We start from the raw sequence: 25,411 nt of genomic DNA, 5'->3' as shown, positions 1-25,411 counted from the left end.
AATGATGTAACACCCCTGGTGTTTAGCTTCCACATTTGCACTGCATTTCATGAACATGAGCATCATGCATCCATTCGTGAACTTATATCACATGAAACATGATTTCGAAACATTGCAACATGTTGTATATTTCATGTGTGTTGTTCTTTTATGAAATGTAAAGTGTGCAACACTTAAGTGCAACATGTGCCACTCACTTAGTGAAACAAGATTAGTTAATACTATGCAACAAGATCATGAAACATGTGAAACATGACTATGAAACAGTTGTAACCTTTCATGTGTTTTTCATTGTTTCAGTACACACCTTGCTTGATTCTTGTGTGACCAATGTGTGGTGTGGCTAATAATCATCCTAAGTAACTTAGTTACACATAGAATGTCATTAGGAACAATGCTTATGTTGATCATTTTGACTAATTAGGTTTCCAAGTCATGGTTGACCAATTTGGACCCCTAGAGCTCCTGTGTTTGACTGTTTAAAAAGTGCAACTTAGAGTCTATGCATGCTTGAGCAACCTAAAGCAAAGTTGTAGCAAATTTAATAAGGAACAAACTTTGTTTAGAAGTCAAGTCATGAAAATGTGCACAACATGTTCAAATTGGACCCACAAGCCAGAAATCAGGGCTGATTCTACACTTAAGAATTTTTCTAAGTATTGATTGCAATTACAGTTTGAAGGAGCTGACTTTGGCTTGATTTAACTCGTGATCCGTCGAGAGTTAGCTGTTGATTTGTAAATCAAATTTGTAGCCCTACTATAGATCTACAACTTTCATCTTTACGGATTTCACTTTTGAGCCATGAGTTAGCCGTGCCAACGCGACGAAGTAACGCTGTCAGGCTCGCTCGGGTTCACTGAAACGCTGCTACAGTGATCAACCGATTCAGAATTCGACGGCCGCGTGTACGCCGCGCGTCGCCGGTCGCCTGAGCGCGCTGCCACGCGCCGCGGACGCCCTGGCGTGGCCGGCCACTACATGAACCCACCCGCGCGCGCTCTGCCTTTCCCATTCACTCTCCTTCCTTCTCCGTCGCAGCCGCAGCAGCACACCGCCGACGCCATCAGCCCGCCGAACTCGCTCGAGCTCGCCGCGGCACCACAGCCATCATCGTCCCGCCTAGAGCGCTGCGAGCACCCCCCCGAACCGTGACGCCACTCTCTCTGAACCAGTCAAGCTCTAGGTAAGCGGCATTGCCGAATCGCGCACCACCGTGACATGGCCGCCATGGTCGCCGCCGGTGACCTCCCGTGACCACGCTCGAGCACTTCACCTTAGCCTTTAGCGGTAGCATAGATAGGTCCATCGTGACCCCTAGAAGCTTACGCGTGCCTTGCCCGGTCACTGAATGCCGGGGTTCGCCGGAGCTCCGCCATACGCCATGGCCGAGCCGCCGTGCGCCATGGCCGGCATGCTTAGGGGTCGCTAGGGTCTAGGCTTAGGGTATCAATCGACGCGGGGTAGCTTGGGGGACATGCCGGTGCCTTCGGTTTCGCCAGAGTCCTCGTCGTCGACGAGCTCCGCCGGTCCCCGTCGAGCGAACCGCCGTGCTCTGTTTTTGGCTCACTGACGGGTGGGGTCGGCTGACATCGGGTCCCGCGTGTCAGTGGCTGAGCAGTCTTAGGGCTAGTTCAAATTTTCAGTTTTGAATGCTGATTTGTGATTTTTGTAACTCCTAATGGGTAGATCCAAATTGAGTGATTCCAATTTTGTTAGACTCACAGTTAGGTCTAGTATTTAAGAAAAATATATCTTGAGCACATTTTGTAGAAATTTTGGATGAATTAAATAGGAACTTAAAAAGTGGTTTTTGAATGCATGCAAACTTGTTTAAATCATATCTTGAGTTTCTGTGATCCAAAAATTATGAAATTTTGTGGGTAAGCTAGTATTGTATAGTAGAAGCTCTGGTTAAAATTTGAGAGTCATTGCATGTGTAGTTTTTGAGTTATAGATTTTCCTTTTATCATTGAATGATTCTTGTGTGAATTTTAGTAAATTAATTATGAATCCTATGGCCATGAAACTTGGTAGGTAGTATCTTGGTACCTTATAGATGCTAGGAAAAATATGAAATCTGTTGCTTGACACTTTTCATTAGGGTTTCCTAATTATGCCATTTTAAGCCATTATGGCTTATCATTTTTGTGTAGGCTTTTATTCTTGCTCAAATGGTGTGAAATTTTTATGGTAGTCTACTTAGGACATGTAGTGTCTACTGTAATTTTTGTAGAATTAATGGTGTAGTTTTCATATGTGTTTACCATTTCCTTTAATTAATTAAATAAATTAAGAAAGGTATTAAAAGAAATGTTTTGGTGATGAGCACCCTACTTTCTGGTGTTCTTATGATATGTGTGATAAGATAGTAAAGTTAGTTTTGTCCAATTAAGTGTTTATATCATAAGTTAATAATTAATTGTTTGCATTATGTCCCTCTGGACAGATCTGGGGACTTTAGAAAGTTCCCCATGATAATTTGGTTTTCTGTGAATGAGTTGAATACAAGAGTTGTAGATAAATTAGGTAGCTAGCTCCTGTCAAAATTTGAGGGCATTTGGCCCAGTAGTTTAGAAACTACAGCTGTTTAAAGTTAGGTTGCAGTTTTTGCTGATTCTCTGCCTTGTGAGGATAGACTTCTGTTGATTGATGAATTCGACCTGGTAAAGGTTTGAATCATGCTTTGAGGTCTGAAAATGTTTTGTAGACAATTTTATAAGCTTTCTAGATTGTCTTGTTGCATGTCATTTGGAATTATAAATCTCTAGTTATGGCTAGTTTACTGCACCGCTACATAGTATTCATTTTGCTGAAATACAATTGCTTGAGTGTATGTGGTTGCAATGTTCTCGTTGATTGTTTAGGGGTTAGCCTAACTTGAGAATATGCTTAGGTGCAGGTGCTAGGTCGTTAACTGAAGATGAGCAATTATACCTTAGGTTGTATAAATGTGGTAAGTGAAAGTGATTTGAATAGGGCTTAAGTTGGAATATGCAAACTACAGCAAACATGTGCATTCCCCGAGCATCCCCGACATTCATACATGTGCATCCATGATATTTATCTTGCGCATTCATGCAATAGGTGTGCCGGAGGGAGTGACGTTGCTGGAGTTCGAGGGAGCCAACCAGGAGGAGGAACCCGAGGTGCAGGAAGCCGACGAAGCAGTCGCCGCGGAGGAATTGCCCGAGTGCCCTGACCACCAGCCTTCCTCGTTCCTGAAAGGCAAGCCCCGGAGCATATTAAGTCTCCTATGTTTTCACAAATACATTGAGTATCTTTTATTGTTGATGATGCATTAAGTATAGGAATTGGTTGGAACCAATTGCTGCATTATATATCCTTCCTTGTCCAGATATCGCACTAGAATCCTAATTAAGTTCAGGAACGGGTTAAATGCTTAGCCATGCTTAGTGCGGTAGAAGTCAGGTGATTTCCTGTCACCTGCGAGCTTTAGGATGAGGTGGATCACGGTTGGCTATATTTGCTATCGTGGAAAAGAACCATGTGAATAATGAATTAAGACCGGGCGGGGTCTTGTGTAGGTTTGAACATAGTGACTCCGTCTGAGTCGTTTAAGGACCGATACGCTGTACGTCCTCATGTCATGTTGAACGCAGCCTAACACTTAGCTGGCCGGATAAGTCGTTCCGACCGCGAAGCCTAGTAGCTCGACTCAGGCCGGGGACGCGAGCAGTGGCGACATTCTGGAGGTAGTAAGGATGTGCGGAGAGCCATTGGCATAAGTCCAAGGCGGGTTAGAGTCCCGAACAACCTTGGCAGAGTGGTTCTCTGAGAATGTCGATCTGATCGGACTCGCGACTCCTGAATCGTACCAAAGGTGACTTGTTTGCGACCCTGACGGGGGAAGCAGGGTTTGTGTTTAGGAATACCCCTCCAGCTGGATAGGAATCGATTCGAATCGCCGTCTCTCCCGGATAGTGAGAACTTGACTGAGCAGCGGCAACGTAGATTCAATTAATTTAACGATATGGTTAAATGGATGATGATAAGGTTGCCACAATGAATACCTGATATGGTTATTAATGTTTGCACCCTAATAAAATGATTGCTTAGTACAGGTGCTAATATAGAGGACAGGTTAATGGCTAAAAAGTTACTGCTAGTTCAGGTTAAGAGTTGATCATTATTACCTATGCTTTTCTGCAAAAAGAAAGTGTCAGCCAGCTCCACTACATTAAGCTATGCATAATCCTTGGTGTCATTTGTTTGGTTTTCGACGGGTAAGTCTAGCTGAGTACATTCCCGTACTCAGGGTTTATTCCCTCTTGTTACAGATGACCTTCTATATCAGGGGTTCTGCAAGTACTGTCTCCACCCGGCGGGTGATGAGGACTAGATCATGGGCATGATCTCCTTTCTCTTATCTGAATGCTTTTGCGGTCTGTGATCAACCAACCAGTATGTGTATTTGAACTCGGTGTGTGAGTTAAACTATTTGCTTCCGCATGTTTTACAAGACTTGTTTTGTAATAACAATGACTCTGTGATGATGTAATCTATTTGCGAACATCTGCGAAATGTTGTAACGTACGATATGTTATGTTGAATTACTGTGATCTTGGTTGTATGCAAGTTGGTTTGAAATCCTTCGAGATTTCGGTTGACTACCGGGTTTATATGGGCTCAAGTTCGAGAATTTGATCGTTTCGGCGATTGTTTTTGTACTTGTGCTCTTATAAATTGGTCGGTTCCGTGACAAATGATGACTGAGTTAGAGCACCTGAGATCTTGGGAAACTTGTGCCATGCTTGATGTGCTTGCTCTCTATAGTTAGTGGTGTGAGGTTAGTTAAATAGTTATTGGTGTCTATGTCTTGCATAATCTTGTGTTTATCTTGAATGCTTATGTGATGCATCTTGTGTTACAATTCATCACATTCATACACATGCATCTTGCATCTCATTTAGGTACGCTAGATGAACCTCGTGAAGGCGGGATGTTGGAGCCGAACCCGGAGATGGTGCAAGCTAACTGAACTGACTTGTGTCGGATCCCAGGCAAGCCCCGGAGCATTCTAAGTCTCCTACTTTATAAAAGCAATTCTTTCTATATATGCTTCCTATATTGTGATCTTGGTTGTGATGTTGATTTACCGAGGTCTTTCGGGACACTCGGCGGACTAACGGGTTTATATGAGTGAAAGTATGGGTGTGTCAACATGTTAACGGGGACAACCACACTTGATCTTGTATAAATTGGGCGGTTCTGTCACACCTTCTGTGCAACAAAAATATGAAATATGCCTAGCCTAAAATTATGTGGTTGTAGGTTAACTCTACTTTGAATAACAGAGTAGGATGTCCATTTTTAGATTGCCCCTGATATGTTGGATAGTTTGTTCATGACTTACAGTGGACACCTAGAGAAGGGGAAACCGGACAGTGTTTTTGCAGGATGGACAAGGTGTTAGCTTCCTATGCTACAAAACCCTCAGATTGTTGCCATCTGAAACTTTTTTACGAAAGTTTTTTTTCTCTTATTATTGTCTATTGGACGCCGACAGTACATGTTCTAGGTATTTGCATGTAATTGGTTTTCTTTTCGGACCTATGAGTTCTGATTGTTGCTAGGCAAGCAGATGGAGAAATGGTGGCAGCAAGAACAGCCAGCTAGGACAGTATGATGAGTTCTTGTTTAACCCAACCACTTCAATTGTGTAATTCTTCTTGGCAAACATAATAAAATGTAGGAATGGATTTATTTTTTCGTTCATTTAATATGTCTTCATTGCTTAGACACAAATGACATGCTCTGTTGTGCCACCACTGGTGTTGCGTTTCTGTAATAATATAGTCCTGTTTCTCAGTTAACCTTTGCTGAATAAATGTGCATTGTTAAACATAGTGTATGCACTGGGCTTGATTATTTCTTATGTCATTGTAAGGTTTAGTTCTTGGGCTACTGGATAAAGTGCTTCATAACACATCGTAGCACTCATTTTTCTCTGCACGAGCGCGCGAATGCGCGCGCCTTTCTACTAGTGTCCAATCATTTTAGAAGATTACTACTCCTAGTACTTGTTTCCAGTTGCCTTTGGGCATAGAACAGTTCTTCTATGAGGAGGGTTGGTTTCCTAGGTGACTGATCCGGCCATAATATACTCCCGTGATTTTCTACTGCACTGGCAGCAGAAATCGAACATACATACGACCACCGCAATGCGTGAAGGCACGGAGGAAAGGAAGAGCGTTACGCCCTCAGCGATTCAGCCGTAGTCCTCAGCTTGTCTTCCATTTTCCATGACGCGTGCAACGCGGCGTTTTGCAGCCGAAGCACCGCGCCTTGGGCTACCTAACTCAACAGCAGTTCGACCTCGCCGCACCGTCGACTCCCGCAGACGCGCGCGGCGCGCCGGCCGCCCGTTGCGCACTTGCGCCAGAAGTTGCCGCGGCGAAACAAGCCCGTGGCCGCACAGCACCAAGCCAACCAAGCCACCAAGGCACCAACGGAAGCCAACCCAGCCCGATCCAGCAAAAACCTCAGCGTGAACGTGAGCGTGACCGCACCCGAGCCCACCCACCCTGCACCGTGCCGTGCCGAGCCGTGGATGCACGCATCATCCACCCACGCGTACGACGGAACCTCGCAGTTGTTATGGGTGGACGCGACGCGACCGATCGAGCAGCAGCACAAACATCACACGCTCCTCACGACCGCACCCAACCGGACTCGCCTCGCCTCGCCTCCCTCTCGAACCAGCCTCTCTCCGCCCGCCCGTCGTCCGCCAGCGCGGATGTCGTCGTCGTTGCGCCGCCGCCCGCCCCCGCCGCCGCCGGCGTGGACGCCCGAGCCGTGGAGCGACGGGGAGACGTCCGCGCTGCTCGACGCGTGGGGCCCGCGCCACCTCCGCGCGCGCGGCGGCGCGCTCCGCCCCGCCGACTGGCGGGCCTGCGCCGACGCCGTCACCTCCCGCCGCGCCGCGGCCGGCCGGGCGCCGCGCACCGTCGACCAGTGCAAGAACCGCCTGGATTATCTCAAGAAGCGCCTCAGGGCCGAGGGCTCCAGGCCCAAGGGGGCCCCGCCGACGCCGCTGCCGGTCTCGGGGTGGCTCGACCGCCTCCGCGGGCTGCTGCACCTCGCCCCCTCCGCGCCTCCAGGGTTCGCGCACCGTCTCGGCGCCAAAACGACGAAGGTGAAGGTTAAGGAGGAGGAGGAGGAGGACGACGACGACGACGACGAGGAAGACGACGAGAAGGCGAGCGGCGGGGCTCCTCTGCCCCGCTACTGGCCGCCGGTGCCCAAGCGGCCGAGGACGGCGGTGGCGCTGTCGCCGTTGAACGCCGCCTCCGGGGAGCACCCTGAAGGCGGCGGGAGGAGCTGCACGGAAGTGGCAGCGGCTCTGGATAGGCTTGCCGGGACGTACGAGCGGGTGGAGGCGGCGAAGCAGAAGGAGGCGGCGCGGCTGGAGGAGCGGCGCCTGGAGGCGATGCGTGATCTCGAGATCGAGCGTATGCGGCTCCTCGTCGACGTCGCCGTCACCACCTCCGTCGGTGTCGATGGCGCCGGCGGCGACTTCTAGTTGGTGAGTTATGGTTTTTGTTCTGGTTATTAAACGCGTGCTTGTGCTAGCGGAGCAGGTCACGTATAAATGATTATTGCGGAATTCATGTTCGATAATCGTTGGTTCATGTTGGAATTGTGAGGCAGCGCGGCTAGAAATTTCCACTTCACTATGACAACACCAACTAACACATGATCATTCAATTTGGTAGACATTCTTAATTTCCACAATGGACATCGAATTGGTTACTCAGATCGTTTGGTATGTAGTACAGGATATTAAACATGCAATGCTGGTGTTTCTGATCAAACTACTCATTATGCAAGCAATGTCATGTCGCACCTCTTGCCAATAGATTACAGGATTCATACTTCCATAAGCGTTTGTTGTTGTTCAGAAATGGAGTGATAATAATCTGTTTATTTGTGTGAATGCATGAGAAGTTAATCACGTCTGACCGTTCAATCTTTCAGAAGATACAACTCCCTGACACTTTCGTTGTCTTTGTTCTCTTTTGCAGAGGGATTTGGATAACAGGCTGGCCAAGGTAGCCAATTCCAGCCTATATTTTTCTCAAAGAGACGATCGCATCATGGAGATACAAGTCACTTGATGTGATGTTCTTCTGAAAAGTTAAATCGGTTTAGGTTACAGGAAAAGCTTAGCCAGATATAGGATAGCACATGGTGAGATTTTTTAAGTTCACTGATTGCGGGTCTGCAGCAACTGAAAAGGGGAGAGGCTTAATAGCCTGAAAAGTGTCTTTGTTAATGTTAGCTATTCAGGCTTCACTTTGGTAACTACAGCTGTAATCCCTCTTGGTTTACAGCTGTTCGGCTGCTCGGTTTCGAGACGTTCTGATTATCCATTACATATGATATCTTGGATACTTCGTCTGATGCTATAGTTCTTATGATTATGTTGCTCTGCCTGTGATCATCACTCTGCTAATGATTGGCAACGTGCTTCTGGCGCAGTGGTGCATGTTACGGAGTTTGTACTTTTTCTCTTCTCTGCCATTATTATTCATTCATCATTCTAATGATTGGGAAAGGCTGACAGGCGATAACGGTTTCCCAGCAGAGCAGCAGAACAGCGGTGCAAGATCGATCACAAACAGATACTAGACGTTTCAGAATTTTCAGGGTGAGGGTGATTCAGAGTTCATAGCATATATATTTTCCAATATAATTAAAAGCCTGTTTTTCAATGTAACTGAGTGAGATCTTATAGATTCCATATAATCTTTTTACAATTCATTTGAGTTCCGATTAACCATTGTTTTACGGACCACTGAATTGCCCCTGCATTCAGTGGTCACAACACAACATGGAAGCTTTGACGATTGAACAGTACCACACAAATGCCGATCGGGCGATCACGAAGTGTCGCACGAATGCAGACTCATCGCGCAGCCATCGGCGTCGTCAACCACCACTTCCTCCTTGCTTGCCGTCCGTCCTTCGTCGCAACTCAGCGTCGCGGCCTCCCGGGCAACAAATACAGAGGCTTCGCCGAGCTAACCCTGCGCTGCCCCTCGGGCGTGGTCACTCAACGCGCGCGCGACGTCTCGCGTCCTCCTAAATCCGAAATTCCGAACAGACGTACGTATTATATGTATATATTATAATGTACATAATATATGGATATATAGAGATATGTAGAGATTTTCTTTTCTATATATCGAGATCAACGTATCAAAGTTTATCAGGACAGGTTTAAAATCTTGAGAAAATCAAGAAAAATAAGAAAATCTTTCATATTATCTCTTATCACTTGCACTATAGGTATTTATTATTATATAAATAAATACATATACATACCATGTATAATAAAATACATGAATAGAGAGTCGACACACCCAAAATTATTTATATATATATCAGATACACTTCAAGAGGCTAAGTTTATAAGTATGTAAATACGATCTCGTACGACTCGCCAAACCAAGCTTGAAAGTTCCTTTTTTAAAGAGGAGAACAAATATGTATCAATGGTTGAATCGGATACGGCAATGGAGCCAAAAAAGGTCAAAGGGGCAATAAGAACTGTTGTAAGTCTGCATCAACGAACAAGCACAGACCACACGTCAAACATGGTGGCACGACGGCTGGGCATGCACACTCCACAAGCCACTGCTGACACAAAATGGCAATTCGCGGCGCGCGGGGGCGGTAGCCCGTGACCGTGAGGCTGTGAACGTGCATGAAATAAAGCATGCCTACCCTTCTTCCGCCGCGCGGTTCGCAAGAGTCGTTTTGGCCGGTCACCGGCGGGGAGCGCCGCCACCCTCACCCCCCATGCTGGACGCCGCTGAGGTTGGGTTGTGGAACCTGAATTGCAATGCCACGCCTCGTGACCAAGTGAGCCTCACACGTATTCGCTCCATTCCAAACTATAAGATGTTTTGGCTTTTCTAGATACGTAGTTTTGCTATACATTTAGATATACACTATATTTAGATATATAGCAAGAGCAGCGTATCTAAAAAAGTCAAAATATCTTATAATTTATAAAGGAGGGAGTACAAAATAAATGTGATGCATCCGCGGGCGCTTCTACTTTGTGGAGTTTTTTTCTCTCGAAATGGTCATGGAAGGCTAACTCGTAGTGTGGCATTAGAGCAACTTCAAGACTCTTTATATCCTTCCTAATTATTAGGAGTATATATTTTAATAAAAAATACCCTCCAACAATCGCCATGTTTGTTTTGGCTTGTTTGGCTTATAAGTTATGGCTAAAGTACTGTTGGCTGGTTTGGTGTGAGACAAGAATATTGTTCGTTGGTTGATAAGCCAAATACGACCAAGCGAACAGGCTGAACTTCTTTAAGTGGTTATCCAAATATTGTCACCCTTTATTTTGGATTTCTCACTAGCCAAAGATAGCGAAAATAGCTCTCTAGAGTGTGCACAAGATATAGAAAAGCTGTTTGAAGATAAAAATGTATAGAAAACAATTTTTATGAAGATGGCTCTCTAAATAATCGGCGTGTTCGCTGGTTGGTTTATGGACTGGTTTGGGCTGGCTGATGTTGGTTTGTTGTGAGAGAAAAACACTGTTGACTGGTTGAATAAGCCCGGCTGAAACCAACGAGCGAACATGGTGATTCTTGAGATGCTCTTAATGGTCCCGTTCGCTGGTCTGAAACTTGGCTAAAAACACTATTCCATCTGATTTGTTGTGAGAGAAAAACATTGTTCGACTTGTTTAATGAATAGTGAACTATGAGGAGGATCGGCTGGCTGGATGAATCCAGACCAGCGAACTGACCCAATATTTGTATCTGCTTCGCTCGCATTGCATCACACATGCAACAGGTGGGTGCCGTGTGCCAATGTCATGTTTGAATCTACCAATAATAATTGCACCCTCCGTCCACTGAAGAAATAACTATAAAATTTGTACATGTCAAACTGATATAACTTTAATCAAGTTTATAGTAAATTATATTATCATTTATACTGCAACTAATTTTATTATAAAAGTGTTTTCATAATTAATTTAATAATATTTATTTTATATTATACTCGTTTTGTTTTAACTTATAGACTATTTTTTTTAAATACATAACTTTTTATTATAGATCTGGACACATCGATCGACAGGAATACGAAAATTACTGAAGATAACTGCCTGCGGGTTCTCCCTTTGTCCCGCTCGCCCCTCCGTCCCTCCCGTGTACGGCGTACCCCTCGCACGACGACCGCGCCTTAGCTTCCACCAGCAGCCGGCAGAGCTCCACGGTCGGCGCGGACGCCGCCGCAAAACCGAACGCGTTGCATCTGTAGCCCGCGGGCACCGACCGGCGGCTCCGGTTCTTGATGGGGGCGTTCTCGAATATGTGGAGGCGGACGCCGTCGTCGGGGTCGAACCAGGGGCGGATCCACCAATAAGGTGAGCTCAGGCAGCCGCCAGACCTACCCTCCGGTGAACCCCTTTGTCCCTGCGGACTGCCTGGGCGAGACGCTGAGAGCTCTGCCATGGCCGATGTCTGTTTTGCAAGGAGGAAGATGAGTCGTCGCAGTCGTTGCGACGAGCTAACTGGCCTGACTGGGCCTATTGGGCCATATGTTAGTTTGCTGGAAACCCAGGCCCAGACGCAACGTGCAAGTTGGTTTGGAAGACCATTTGCGTTGCGTTTGTAACTGCCATTCAATTCCAGTATTCCACGGTTTGAGGCTTCCACTGTTCCGACTTCCACCAAGCGCCGATCCTGATCAATTGATCGATCCACCGGCTAGCACGACTGCGAGTCTTCGTCACTTCGTGCAACTCAAAAACAAGCACAAGACATCTGCTGCTCATTTTTTTCACACTGAGGAATCCCCATTACCATTTTAGCATAACGGAATGCTGCTCATGAACTAGACGCCCAGGCTGTTGGCTCAAGAACTAGAAACAACTGGAGAATGAAATTGCCACGTCCTCCACTGACACAGTCTTCATTCACCATTAGTATAATCATCCAAGGTTTAATTTCATATTTTAGTTATCTTTGTTATGCCACATTAATATCTCTTATTATTTTCTATATGATTGTCCAGAGTGGAAAAGAGGAGAATGATGTGAGGAGTGCATAGAAAGAGAATATGGTTTCGATTGGTAAATAATTAAATAAAAAACATGACTGGATTCAAAAATAGGTTAGGGTTTCTAATACAAAATTATTTATTAACTTATTATTATTATTATTTAAAAAGATTAAATCCATGCAACGCGGGCATTTATCTGGTAAAACATTAAAACCATCGATATATCTGGCGAATCCAAGATTTAGGTCCTGTTTGGCAGGGCTTCACTTTACTAATGAAGCCATTTTTTTTTCAGCTCCACGAACAGTTCCACCGGTGAAGCTGAAGCGGTTTTGGTAAACCGTTTGGCAAAATGGCTTCCCTGTGAGAACATGTTTTTAGGGGTCTGAAGGAGGAGCCGGGAGAAATTACTTTTTTTTTTTGACTCCATCTCACCCCAAATCACTGTAAGAGCATATTTTTTAAGAGGCTTGAGATTTTACCGGCCGCTCCTGAAGCCGGTAAAAAAACCCTTTACAGGGCGCGACCGCGCGAGTGCCATATGCTCGGCAGCTCAGGTGATTGGTACGCTGAGCCGCAGAGGGTGAGACGCATGATACATCAATGGGCTGGCTTGTTACTAATTTGGTCCAGTCCACTTTACCTGGGACATTTTGTACGTGGGCCGAGTGACGTTATGTTCCCGCATAAGGACCTACCACCGCATATCACAAGGCCACAATCACCAGCCCAGCCCAGCCCGACATCCCCAACCTTAACTCCCCTTTTTGATTGAATAAAAAAAAACCCTTAACGCCCCTTCCCTTCCCTCCCGGCCTCCCCCAAGGCCCCAACCGCCGCCTCCTCTCCCCCCGACCGCCGCCTCCCCTCTCGTCCCCTTGCTCGGCATCTCCCTCGTCTACGCCGCCTCCTTCGCTTTACCCATTCCCTTCTGCCTCTTTCCATCTAGGAAACCCTAGAACGCAAGTCCGCCTTCCGGAGAGAAGCGAGGAGCCCAAACTGACCCTGGGATGGGTGAGATTTCCCTCGTCTACCCCGGTGATATGCCCCCTGGTGACAGACGTCGATCTTATGCGTTGGAGTGGATTGAAAATGTGGCGGAGGTCGACCCAGATCCGGTTGTGCCGCCGACTTATATATTCCGATACGCAGGTGCGAATTTCTTTGTTGTTTTCTTCACATTTTCTTTGATACTAGGTCATAATTAACTGCAATCGAGTCTCCGCCGGGATAGGGTTTCAGTGTTTGGGATGGCGGGCGGTTCCGGTGTTTATTGGCCTTAGGAGAGGTGGTGTCTGATCGGGAGCTGGCGGCGGTGGGCAGCCGGATGTGAGGGGTATGGGCTTGGGGGCGCGGCCGGAGACGGGGCGAGGGCGAGCAGGAGAGAAACCGTGGAACATCCTGTTCGGCTGGTGCTGGTGTGAGAGAAAAATACTGTTCTGACTGAACAGGCTGGAAGAGGAGAGGAGCGGGAGGTTCTTATTCTGGCGGAGATCCAACTATGTGATATTATTGGCACTAGTCGCGCCGGAAGCAGAGCTCCGCCACTTGTTAAGGTTGCGGCTGTGGATTTGTCTTTTTATGGTCAGGAATTTATTCCGAATTTGCTTGGCTTATGTGGCTGGTGCTGGATTGAAACCATATATAGTAGACATCGTTAGTTGATTTACTGCAAAGTTAGTCTGTTGACAGATGCATGCCCTTTTGAATTCTCCTGTGCCGATGCTGTATCTGTCTCTCCTATTTGAGATTTTTGGATGTGCCTTCGTTTCTTTCCCGCAGTATCTGCTAACTATATCATAGAATCTGATTAATATTTCTTTGCTGCCCCCCATGGTATAAGATCTTGAGAGAGGTTGGGGGTGGGACAGGTTGGTGGCCTACAGTAGTATTCAGGTTGAGTGGTGTGACTACAAGAAATATCTCGGGGACTATTTCATCCGCAATGCTGGCCAAGTTGCCATTCTTTGTGCCAAACAGAAGCCTGAGACAGTTGGAGAAGGCGTTGCTGCCGAATATAATGACCTGCATGCTGCATGCCCTATTTGTTTTAGTGATTCGGTTGCTAATTAACTTCTTATCGATCCTTTCTAGTGTATCAAGCTTGAGAGAAATCTTCTCAGGCGCTGCTGAGATTACCTCACTCCTGAAGACATCCACTTGAGCAAAGATATCAAGAATCATGCAAAGCATCTGATCGGATCAGAGGGTGAATCTTCTGTTGCAGCTGCGGGCATGGTGGTATGCCTGTTACAAACTACACCAAACTGTGACGTTCCTCATTCTAGTAGCAATATGTGATGTTAACCCCCTTTTTTCTTGCACCAAATGTTAACGATGATTCCAAAGTGTATCGCAAAGGAGGCTGACCTGATTTTTGAGTTGTTGACGGGTTGCTCTGACTGGGACACCACCGAAATGATCGCCTTTGGCAATCAGATCCGACGGTCTGCCTCAAACCTTATGCTCTACAAAGGTTCTAAATCTGCTGCTGCTGTAGCTGGCGCCATGTTGGTATGCATATGCCTGCACCTACCATTACTTGCGTAAATTGTAGTCCATTCATTTTATGCTGACGAGCTTCTTGTTACCAATTGTAAAATAATGTTTTGAAGGGTTTGGCAATCGAGGCTAAGTTATTTCATCAGTACTTGATATCTGAAGACCCTCGTGTCTCTGGGTACGACGTTTCTCGTCAGATCCGCAGATGTACAGTGTCACTTTTGACCAAGCTTGAGGAAGAGTTGGCTCAGGAAACTGCTGGTGGGAATGGCACTCCTATTAGTGACATTTAATTGGTCTTTACTATTTCTAGAGTCAGTAACAGTGAAAAGAACAATAATGCAGATGAGGAGAAGAAGAGCAAGTTGGTGAAGAAGAGAAAGAAGTTGGAGAAGAAGAGGAAATATAAGTTGCAGAAGAAGATGAAGCTGAAACGGGGGAAATGAGACCAAGGTTGAAATGCAAAAAAGGGCAGCATCATTAGCTTTTGTGAGTTGTTCTTTGTGTGTGTATGTGCAGGAAGTTCACTGACATGCATTGTTTATCTGTTGAAGCTTAGCTTAACAGTTGCCAAGGACAAGGACTTCGAAGCGAAGCCTCCTTTGCTATCTGAGCTACCGAAGGCTAATGGAGAGGTAAATGACAGTGTTTTCAAATTAGAAATTCTTGCGTACTGCAGTGCTTTATGTTTTGCAATAGACAGTACAAAATATGAAATGGTGGTTCTCTTGCAAACTTGAGCATTTATGCAGCACCTTTTCCTCTTGTTTGTGTGCATTTAGTGTCGTGCACATTTTTTGTTGATCTTTGCTAGATGCAGTGAAATTTTTATGTTCCTTTAGTTTTCTTTTCATGTTCATTTGAGCGCTGAATATATGCTTCTGATTGCCGTTTGACATTGTTGTAATTGTCTATTTATAATCCTGGTCTTTTTTTCTTTTTATTATGCATGACATGATTTCATGGTAATTTGTCTGCAGTGATCGTCAAATGGACGACAATACAAGGAGCGGATGATGTCTAGACGTATCTAAAATGATGTATGGAGCGAGATCTGCTCTGATTTCGTTTACGCATTTAGTATTCTGTCTAGCAGCGTTTATGCAGTGTTACAGCGGTATTGTTACTTTGATTTTCTCTCGAGCACATATAAGTGGGTACGGTTATATTAAGACTTGTGCTGGTATTGTATGTCACTTAATTTTCTGTCTGAGAGTTCAGTGTGTTACCCTGAAGTATATGGTACATGTTAACTGGGCGGTACACCGGCCGTGTGTTCTGCTTCTCCGAGCACACGTGCGGTGTACGGAGCCGCAACTATGGATGGAGGGAGGTTAGTGCAAAGTTTCTTTCTCTGTGGTCGAGCTGACGAGCTTTACTGATTTTTCCTCCCAACGGTCTGCACCCAAATTCAACAGATCTCTTTGTTTTGGTTGTGATGTACTAATTTGAAAGTTTCTTCGTAAATAGTAGCTTCAATTGTAGTGGGACCTGATTCATTTTGTCCCGAACCTTCACAGTAAAAATTTCTTGTTGTGTATTGCTCTTCTGCCATTATGCTTCTCATCATCGTTCTCTTGTTTTGGGGATTTTTTTCTTTGATTTAATTGAAATCATGACGTGAGTACATGATTTAGTTCAAAACTTCTCCAGAAGTCCTTTCTAAAAAGTTTTGTTACTACTAATTTTGAAGCTTTGTGACTAGTTTCGACTCTTCTTCGATTTCGGGTCCCCAGTGATCCAATTAGAACCATCCAACCCAAACTGACCCAGCAAACCGAACCAACCCAGACAAGGTGACAGACTACCTATAGTGAACTATTTTACACACATATAGGCTGTCACATCGAGTGTTTAAATAATAATAATAAAATAAATTATAGCCGTCAATAATCCATGGGATGGATTTATTAAGTCTAATTAATCCATCATTAACATATATTTACTGTAGCATCGCGTTATCAAATCATAGACTAATTAGACTTGATAGATTCATCTCGTAAATTAGTCTCAATCTGTGCATTTAGTTTCGTAATTAGTCTATGTTTAATACTCTAAATTAGTGTCCAAATATCCGACGTGGTATGGACTAAAAATTAGGAGGGGAAACCAATTGCCTGTTCGCTTGGTCGTATTTAGCTTATAAGTCATGGCTTATCAGCTAACAGTACTTTTAGTCATGACTTATAAGCCAAACAAGCCCAAACGAACAGGACGTAAACACCCCTAGGAACTGCAAACAACAACCTGCTGGCTAGCTCCTAGATATGGGTGCCACACAATACTGGCTTGGCGGTGCCACACAATCAGCCTGTTCGCTTGTTGGTTTCAACCAGCCTAAACCAGCCAGCCAACAGTATTTTTCTCTCACAATAAACCAGCACCAGCCAGTCCAAACCAGCCCAGAAACCAACCAGCGAACAGGCCGAATACTTGCTTCTCTATCTCTACATAGGCGCTTCTGTTGAGTAGGCACATGGCGTAGGCCTCGTTCGCTTTGCTGAAAAGTTATGACTCAAAATATTATTTACTAATTTATTGTGAGAGAAAACAATATTTATTCACTAAAATAGTACGGCTCGTAAGGATAAGTGAATAGGGCCGTACTCCATGACTGCAACATCACAAGGAAGCGTGATTCGACCATCACTCGTGAAGCCAAACTCCTCTTGGGACATCCGCGGGAGCTCGGCGAATGCCAATGGCACCGCGAACCTCTTGCCGTCAGCAGTGTAAACCACGCAATGGCCCTTGCTTGCCACGGAGGTGCAGCACTCATCGACCTCTGCTGCCATCCTCTGCCACTTCTTGAGCAGACGAGCAATTCTCTTGGTGCTGATCATGATTGTTTGTCAAGCTGCAAGTGATGGTGTTTGGAGGCCACTCGACCTTGAATATATAGCTGAAGGAAAGAGCTGGGCGTTCAATAACGTGGGATGATGCTTGGTTTGGAGTGAGCGATGTATTTGGGGGAAAATTCATGAGGACCCGATGTCTAATATTGGGGCTAGCGTGAAGTGTGAGGGCCAGGCTAGTGGGCTAGCTATTGTGCTGTGAGACATTTTTTTTTGACAGTAACGGGTTGCAATTCAATCATTTAACCGATCGTTACAAAGTGCAGACCATATAAAATCTGGAGCTACATGAACCCAGACCAACTCACAAAATCTGTGGCTTAGATAAAAAACACAAATAATTTAAGGAGCAATATAGCATTTTTTGGACAGCAACTCACACCCTCCAAAGCAAATGGTGCTTCTACTCTTTCCCCTAGCTAAGGTTATGAAAAATATTATAATCTAGATTTAAATGCTTATTCGACTGATCACAGCCTTATACGATGAGCGGACCACGCGCTGCAATGACGATCCGTCGGTCCGTCCGAATTTCCTGTCATCGTGGGAGTGGGACCCAGAACGACATACGGAGTATGCTATATACTACTACTACTTATAATAATACTCGTACTCCTACTCCTGCTGAACCCGAGTTTGGAACCATTTGTGGCTTCTGCGGTAGTAGTTCTGCCACACGAACCCGTATGGCATTGGCACCCATGACTCGTGATCATGCACACATGGAGCAGTGCACCAAACATTCGGAGCCTGGTCACCCTTTCCTCCCGCGCTGCGTGGCCGCATAACAGGTCGACAGCGCACCACGTCCTCCGTCCGCTTGGTCGATGACACAACGCACCTACCAGCCCTTGCAGCCATTTTGGCCACGCACAAAGGGGTTGCGAGCGTGCGGCCCATTACCGGGAGAACTCTCGACATAGCGAGTATCTGTATCTCCATCTGGGATGGGTCTTCTCGTCTCTTCTCCTTTCCTCTCGCTACAGTCCCAACAGGGTGAATAATAGGCGATCCTCTTTCCGGCGACCAAATCGAGCTTTTTCCCTTGCCTCCGGCGGCTTAGTCGGCGCTGGAGGATGGGGAAACTTTGATTTGGCCGTCCGGGGGAAACTTCGATTTGATCGTCCGGTGTATATACCCACTACTATTAGGTTTGGTTTAAGTAGGTTAGAGATAGGTTTATCCATGCTGGAGGTGTGGCGTGGATCCTTCTACTGGTGCTACTGCGTCGAGGTTGGTTGGTGCCTGTTCGGGGCCAGCTCCTACGAGGTGCGTCGGTTTCCCTGCTGTCGGCCCCTCAATTTGAGAGTCCTAAGTGCATTCGTATTTGTGCCATGATCAAGCACAAATACGCATAAATTCACAGAAATGGGTACATAGATATATAATAAAAGGTTCCTAGCTTTATTGATATCTAGAAATAAGGTCTTATAATAGTTGCCCGAAAGGGCATGGTCATAGGCTACATATCTAGCGGAAGACTACGGCCGTGAAACGGCATTATTAGTGGTCTCTAGAGCGGGATTATTATACAGCGAAGCGGTGTCCTATTCCACAGGCAACTTGAGCGCGGTCAAAACCCTAGCCTCGATGTCATACTCCTACGAATGAATCTCCTAGCAGGAACTCTAGCCCTCGTGGTACGATTCTTCGTTGAAGTCATAGTCTTCTTCTGTGCTGAGGTCCGTGAGTCAACAACGGATGAGTACATACGTACTCAGCAAGCCCTAACCATAGAGTGGAAATAGAAGTGTAGTGGTAATTATAATTAAAGGTTCGGTCCTAGCGGAGTATTACCATTCCCACTAATACCCGGGTTAGCATCAATTCCATTACCAGCTTCATTACACATAAAAGTAAAACTGATCATAATATCTCATCCTAACATTTGTCCATTCCAAGAACGTGGCTATTCAAATATATTAAAATAAACTCTGCATAGGTGTATAAATTTTCCCACACGATAAGTGCAACCTTATCCATGATCAGTGGACGAAATAGACCTAACGAGACTTCGTACCCAAATGTACACGACCTTAGATATCCATATAACTCTACTACGACTTCTTAGGGGTTGGAAACATAAAACCAGGAAGATACCAATCCCCCCAAACGTGGTGATACCAAATCGTCACAAAAGAAAACATGGCTCGAACACGGCCAAGAAAACAAGGGCTCAAACATGGCCAAAAACACAAGTTTAACGTGGAGGGTCACATAGCACCCACGCCAACCGGACCACGGAAGAAAACCTATCCCCCGTGTCGGCTCCTGATATTCTGCTGCCTACACCGGCCTTCTAGTAGGAATTATACTTCTATCTAACGGGGTGTGAGATCAAGCCTACCCATATATACATGTGGCTGTACGAAAATACTTACTAGGCGAGAGTGACTACGAACCGGTACTTATATGACCAAGGCAAGTATCTCCCACATGAATGCTCTCTAGGCATCCCTACCATGGTAAACTACCTCCATAGCTTACCACCACTTGCCCCATGTCAGGGTTTAGTTTTAGGTTTAACAAGTTTTAAGTTTTATTATTATCCCTAAATCTAGTCATAACATGGAGCTTACCACCACTTGCCCCATTTATCTTAAGCATATCACATTAATTGAGCTCATATTTCAGGGTAATAAACTTAGTCATGTTTTAGTATTTTAGTAGTTTAAAGCAAGATGGTAGGGAGGGGAGCTAGGACTTGCCTTCGTCGTTGTCAACTTCCGGCATGTCTACTAAATTCAGGTCTTCGTCCTCCTGACGATTTCCGTCGTCTGTCAGACGTATCGATCAAAATAAGACTACCACTATCCATAAAAGAAAAGGACAAAAGCAAACATGGAACTATATGGCAGCACAAGGTGCAAATGATAGGGTTGGATTTTAGATGAATTTTAGAGGTGGTTTCATGTATAAAGGAGTTAGGGTTTAAAAGTTATGCATTTTAGAAGTTTATCCTATAGTTATTTAACTAGGTGGAATTTTATATGCATTTTATAGTGCATGAAAATATGTGCAAACTACATGATTAAATTCTCTAATGCATCTTGTTTATTTACAAATTTTCTAGGAATTTTTCTAAGCTAGGAAGGTGCATTTCTAACTCTCTGTGTACACTAGCCGGGTGTACCCAGCATTTTCTAAAGTGTACCCCACGCTATGTATGTGGTGTGTGTGTGGATGGTAGGTGGGCCACCCTGCCTACATCAGCAGTGACAGCGGTGTCGATGTTATGGCCTCGGGCCCATGTGTCATCGAGAAAGGGAGAGAGAGGGAGAGACGAACGGGGACAAAGGATAACGGCAACATTGTTTCCACCTAGTCCCACATGGTGGAGATAGGGAAAGGGGGAGGGGTGACGGATACAGGGGAGGTCGCGGTGTCAGCCCTTGGCGGTGGTGGATGAGTGGCTTACGTCGGCGGTGTCAGCCCTTGGCGATGGTGGATGAGTGGCGGACGGGGCTCGCGGGGTCACGCCTACAGCCGATGGCAGGGTTGCCGTCGGCGACGGGCGCCCGGGGCGGCAGTAGTGGCTCACCAGAGAGGTCGCGGTGGCGTTGTGTGACGGACTCAGCTCTAAAGGCCCTATTCTAATCAACTAACTACGTGTACATGCGTGTAGGTGAGTGCGGAGTGAAGTGGTGGTGGTGGGGTGCCCTGGTGTGGCCTTGCCCATGATGGCCGTCGACCATGGCAGCTCGGTGGAGCGGGGCTCACGTGGGCAGCGCAACACAGAGACCTAGAATATCAACTAGCTACGGAAAATGGGAAAGGAGAAGCTTGGGGACTCACCGGTCACTCCAATCGGCTAGGGACGTAGCGAAGAAGAAGGGAGGGGGCGGCGTTGATGGCGTCGGTGAACTCCCGAAATGGGAAAATTGGAAGAAAGTGGAAAGGAGGAGGAGGAAAGGGAAGAGGAGGGAAAGATGGGGTGTTCCCGCCCTCGGCGGAGCTGATGGTGGGGGGGGCGAGGCGAGAGCGTCGCCGGCCGGGCCTATTTATAGGCTGGCTATACCGGTGTCCCGGCGGTGAGATATTTCTCGTGGCCACCCTTATCCATCATGCGGGCTCGCAGTTGACTTCGTCAGGTCACATTGCCATGGCTGGCGCTTGCCCACGTGCACTTCGGAGTGCCTTAGCGGCTACTCCGGTGGCTCGGCGCGATGGCGACCGTGGCGCTAGCCTTTGACGTGTTCATAGTGAGGGGGGAGAGGAGAGTAGGAGAAAGGAGGGGCATCGTGGGTCCTGTCGTGTCACCGTTGACGTTCGCTGGCACCGGGGATGGCGCTGGCGGGTGTTGACGCCGTGGCTGTGCCACGTACGGCTGCCGGCTCGGAGGTGGACGATGGAGCTGACGTGCGGGCCCCGGGCATCGGTGAGAGGGAGAGGGGGAGAGAGGGCACGGGCGAGATGGTCCGAGCGGGGCCACGGCCACTATGGTGCTGCTAGGCTTGGCTCGCACAGGAGAAGGGAGAGGAGAAGGGTGAAAGGATCAAGATGTCCAAGAGAGGGGTGAATTGGGCTAATTCTAAATTCTTTGCAATAATTAAGTCCTACACTTAGCCCACTTCACCCCTTGTACCTAGAATGTGATTCTATTGTTCTACTACATAAAAGTTTAGCACCCTAAGTTCTAATCCTACTCTAGCATGGCAATTCTAGGAATATAAAGACAAGAAATGAATTGCTCGAATATAAATGCTTAAAGTAAAGAGAGGGAAAGGAACGCGGTGATGTTTTGCCGAGGTATCGGAGAGTCGTCACTCCCCACTAGTCCTTGTTAGAGCACCCACGCAAGGGTGTAGCTCCCCCTTGATCTGTGCAAGGATTAAGTGCTCTCTACAGGCTGATTCTTCGACACTCTGTCGCGGTGAATCGCCCACAACCGCTCACAACTTGAGTTGGGTCATCCACAAGCTCCGCTTAATGATCACCAAACTCTTAATCACCACCAAGTCATCTAGGTGATGGTGATCACCAAGAGTAACAAGCACAAACTCTCACTTGACCACGACAAGCCGAATGAGAAGGGTGGGTGCACACTTGCTACTCTCCTTCCACTAATGAGGCCTTAATCTTAGATTCTTAAATCTCAATCATCTCACTAGGCTCTTCTTCTCCTTTGTACTCTCAAGGGTGTTTCTCAGCTGAACAAATGGGCAAGAGACCTCCCTTGGATGAGTGGAGTAACTATTTATATCCCCTCATTCAAAACATAACGTTTGGAGGCTAAGTCATCACTCTGTGGGGTGACCGAACGCTCTGGTCAGTTATCCCCGCCACTGTGTCAGAAAGAGCCATTAAGTTGACCGAACTCTGACCTGCGTCTGGTCATGAAAAACGCTCTCTGGAACCTTACTGATATTGACCGGACGCTGTGAAAGGTCCTAATGGCTAGAGGGGGGTGAATAGCCTAATAAAAATTTCTACAACAACACTTAACCAAATGGTTAGACAATTATAAGGCGAAGCGAGTGTTGCGCTAGTCTACTTAAAATGCAAGCCACCTACCACAATTCTAGTTTAGATAGTGTCAATTCACACAAGATCAATGACACTACCCTATGTTAGTGTGCTCTCAAAGGCTAACTAAAGAGCCACACCAACCAAACATGCAAGCTCTCACAACTAGCTACACTAAAGAGCTTGTCAACTAGTTTGCGGTAAAGTAAAGAGAGTGATCAAGAGGGTTATACCGCCGTGTAGATGAATGAACCAATCAATCATGAAGATGAATAACAATGATGACCAATCACCTCGGAATCAATGATGAAGACAATGATTTTTACCGAGGTTCACTTGCTTGCCGGCAAGCTAGTCCTCGTTGTGGCGATTCACTCACTTAGAGGTTCACGCGCTAATTGGCTTCACACACCAAACCCTCAATAGGGTGCCGCACAACCAACACAAGATGAGGATCACACAAGCCACGAGCAATCCACTAGAGTACCTTTTGGCGCTCCGCCGGGGAAAGGTCAAGAACCCCTCACAATCACCACGATCAGAGCCAGAGACAATCACCACCTCCGCTCGACGATCCTCGCTGCTCCAAGCCGTCTAGGTGGCGGCAACCACCAAGAGTAACAAGCGAAATCCACAGCGAACCACGATCACTAAGCCTCTAGATGCAATCACTCAAGCAATGCACTTGGATCACTCCCAATCTCACTATGATGATGAATCAATGATGTAGATGAGTGGGAGTGCTTTGGCTAGGCTCACAAGATTGCTATATCAATGAAAATGTGCAAAGGTTATCCCTTGAGCCGGCCATGGGGCTATATATAGAGCCCCCATCAAATAGAGCCGTTATACCCCTTCACTGGGCAAAACGCGCTCTGACCGGACGCTCCGGTCATACTGACCGGACGCTGGCCCTCAACGTCCGGTCGCCCGATGGACGCCACGTGTCATTGCCTTCAAACGCTGTTCGTCAGATTCCAACGGTTATGACGCTGACCGGACGCTCCGATCAAAACTGACCGGACGCTGAAGCCCCAGCGTCCGGTCGTTTCTAGTAAGCTCCCCGAGGCATGTTTTTCCGACCGGACGCGTCCGGTCCACCTTGACCGGACGCAGCCAGCGTTCGGTGCTCAACCTTAGCCTACTGTGCCGTCTGACAGCTCGACCGGACGCAGCCTTTCAGCGTCCGGTCGCTGAGTGACCCAGCGTCCGGTCAGTAGCATCATTTCGACCAACTCCATTTCAACTCTAACTTCTTCACCCTTGCTCAAATGTGCCAACCACCAAGAATTTTGCATCCGGCGCAATAGAAAATAGATATTTTATTTTTCCAAAAGCGCCGGACCCAAACCCATCTAAACCCTGCAAACACCTTGTGCACATGTGTTAGCATATTTTCACAAATGTTATCAAGGGTGTTAGCACTCCACTAGATCCTAAATGCATATGCAATAAGTTAGAGCATCTAGTGGCACTTTGATAACCGCATTCCGATACAAGTTTCACCCCTCTTAATAGTACGGCTATCAAACCTAAATGTGATCACACTCTCTAAGTGTCTTGATCACCAAAACAAAATAGCTCCTACAAGTTATACCTTTGCCTTAAGCTTTTTGTTTTTTCTCTTTCTTCTCTTCAAGTTTAAGCCCTTGATCATCTCCATGCTATCACCATTGTCATGTTATGATCTTCATTTGCTTCTCTACTTGAAGTGTGCTACCTATCTCATGATCACTTGATGAACTAGGTTAGCACTTAGGGTTTCATCAATTCACCAAAACCAAACTAGAGCTTTCACGCTGGCACCCAGAGTTCGGTCACTTCGTTGTTCAGCGTCTGGTCAATTACCGAATCCTGACCAACGTCCGGTCAGCACTGACCGGATGCGTCCGGTCAGCACTGACCGGGTGCGTCCAATCAGGAAACTCCCTCTCTGGAGTTGACCGGACGCAGGCACCCAGCGTCCGGTCGCAACCAGACAGCTCTAGTTGATCAAATGAACTGACCGGACTCAGCCTTTAGCGTCCGGTCACAACTAGACCAGCGTCCGGTTAGTCATTTGACCCTCCATTCACTTCCAACCCGAAATCATATGTGAATGAAGTTTGCTCCAATTGATCTTAGGGCTACTCCTGAGCTATCTAGTGCTAGATTTGATAAGTGTGCACCATATCTAACCCACTAGACTCACCTAGGTCAAGCTACTAGTCCATACCCCCTTAATAGTACGGCCAATGAAAAAAAACAAAGTCCTAAACTACTCTAAGTGTCTCTCCAACACCAAACGACACTTAGAACTAGTCCATCCTTGACCTTGTCGTCCATCATTTGAAAACCAAAACGATTTCCATCGTCAGAGGCATGACCACCATGATTGCCCAATCAATTGCTATTACCATGACTTAACTTAATTGCCTCTGCAAAACACACGTTAGTCATAGTAATCTCGTGTTGTCATTAATCACCGAAACCCAACTAGGGGCCTAGATGCTTTCAAAGGGAAGGAGGGAGTGGGCTGCCGCGTG

General features: G+C 46.4%; 3 protein-coding genes across 5 annotated transcripts; 2 read left to right on the top strand and 1 right to left on the bottom strand.

The window, feature by feature from the left end:
• Positions 1-6,666: 6,666 nt before the first annotated feature.
• On the top strand, positions 6,667-11,902 carry LOC136540124 (trihelix transcription factor ENAP1-like). Of its 2 annotated transcripts, XR_010779868.1 has the most exons (4): positions 6,667-7,549; positions 8,049-8,521; positions 8,609-9,132; positions 11,115-11,902. XR_010779868.1 is itself a non-coding variant. In XM_066532124.1 (2 exons), exon 1 carries the CDS (start codon positions 6,761-6,763, stop codon positions 7,544-7,546), a length of 786 nt encoding a protein of 261 aa, XP_066388221.1. In that variant the 5' UTR covers positions 6,667-6,760; the 3' UTR covers positions 7,547-7,549; positions 8,049-8,570. The 2 variants fall into 2 exon arrangements, 1 of the variants encoding a protein (XP_066388221.1); XM_066532124.1 differs by lacking the exons at positions 8,609-9,132; positions 11,115-11,902 and having other exon boundaries at positions 8,049-8,570.
• Positions 11,903-12,880: 978 nt separating this feature from the next.
• LOC136540123 (uncharacterized) lies at positions 12,881-15,800 on the top strand. Of its 2 annotated transcripts, none has more exons than XR_010779867.1 (7): positions 12,881-13,215; positions 14,158-14,304; positions 14,413-14,577; positions 14,679-14,826; positions 14,911-15,018; positions 15,120-15,200; positions 15,546-15,800. XR_010779867.1 is itself a non-coding variant. In XM_066532123.1 (7 exons), exons 2-5 carry the CDS (start codon positions 14,299-14,301, stop codon positions 15,009-15,011), a joined length of 420 nt encoding a protein of 139 aa, XP_066388220.1. In that variant the 5' UTR covers positions 12,881-13,215; positions 13,907-14,298; the 3' UTR covers positions 15,012-15,018; positions 15,120-15,200; positions 15,546-15,800. The 2 variants fall into 2 exon arrangements, 1 of the variants encoding a protein (XP_066388220.1); XM_066532123.1 differs by having other exon boundaries at positions 13,907-14,304.
• Positions 15,801-16,932: 1,132 nt separating this feature from the next.
• On the bottom strand, positions 16,933-17,408 carry LOC136537266 (auxin-responsive protein SAUR36-like). Its single transcript, XM_066529300.1, has 2 exons — positions 17,173-17,408; positions 16,933-17,065 (listed from the first exon to the last, which is right to left on the bottom strand). Exons 1-2 carry the CDS (start codon positions 17,406-17,408, stop codon positions 16,933-16,935), a joined length of 369 nt encoding a protein of 122 aa, XP_066385397.1.
• Positions 17,409-25,411: the final 8,003 nt, after the last annotated feature.

This window comes from Miscanthus floridulus, chromosome 2, assembly GCF_019320115.1.
Source record: "Miscanthus floridulus cultivar M001 chromosome 2, ASM1932011v1, whole genome shotgun sequence".
NCBI classification, from domain to species: Eukaryota; Viridiplantae; Streptophyta; class Magnoliopsida; order Poales; family Poaceae; genus Miscanthus; species Miscanthus floridulus.
Note: the sequence above shows the minus strand (reverse complement) of the source record. Positions and strands in the feature narration are given on the sequence as shown.

Excerpts from the sequence above, each read along its gene's own strand:
- LOC136540123 (XM_066532123.1), top strand. Across the intron at positions 14,578-14,678 it reads CTGTAGCTGGCGCCATGTTG|GGTTTGGCAATCGAGGCTAA; the intron begins GTATGCATATGC and ends AATGTTTTGAAG. Across the intron at positions 14,827-14,910 it reads GTTGGCTCAGGAAACTGCTG|ATGAGGAGAAGAAGAGCAAG; the intron begins GTGGGAATGGCA and ends ACAATAATGCAG.
- LOC136537266 (XM_066529300.1), bottom strand. The coding sequence starts at position 17,408 with ATGATCAGCACCAAGAGAATTGCTCGTCTGCTCAAGAAGTGGCAGAGG. Across the intron at positions 17,066-17,172 it reads TGTGATGTTGCAGTCATGGA|CAAAGCGAACGAGGCCTACG; the intron begins GTACGGCCCTAT and ends ATAACTTTTCAG.
- LOC136540124 (XM_066532124.1), top strand. The coding sequence starts at position 6,761 with ATGTCGTCGTCGTTGCGCCGCCGCCCGCCCCCGCCGCCGCCGGCGTGG.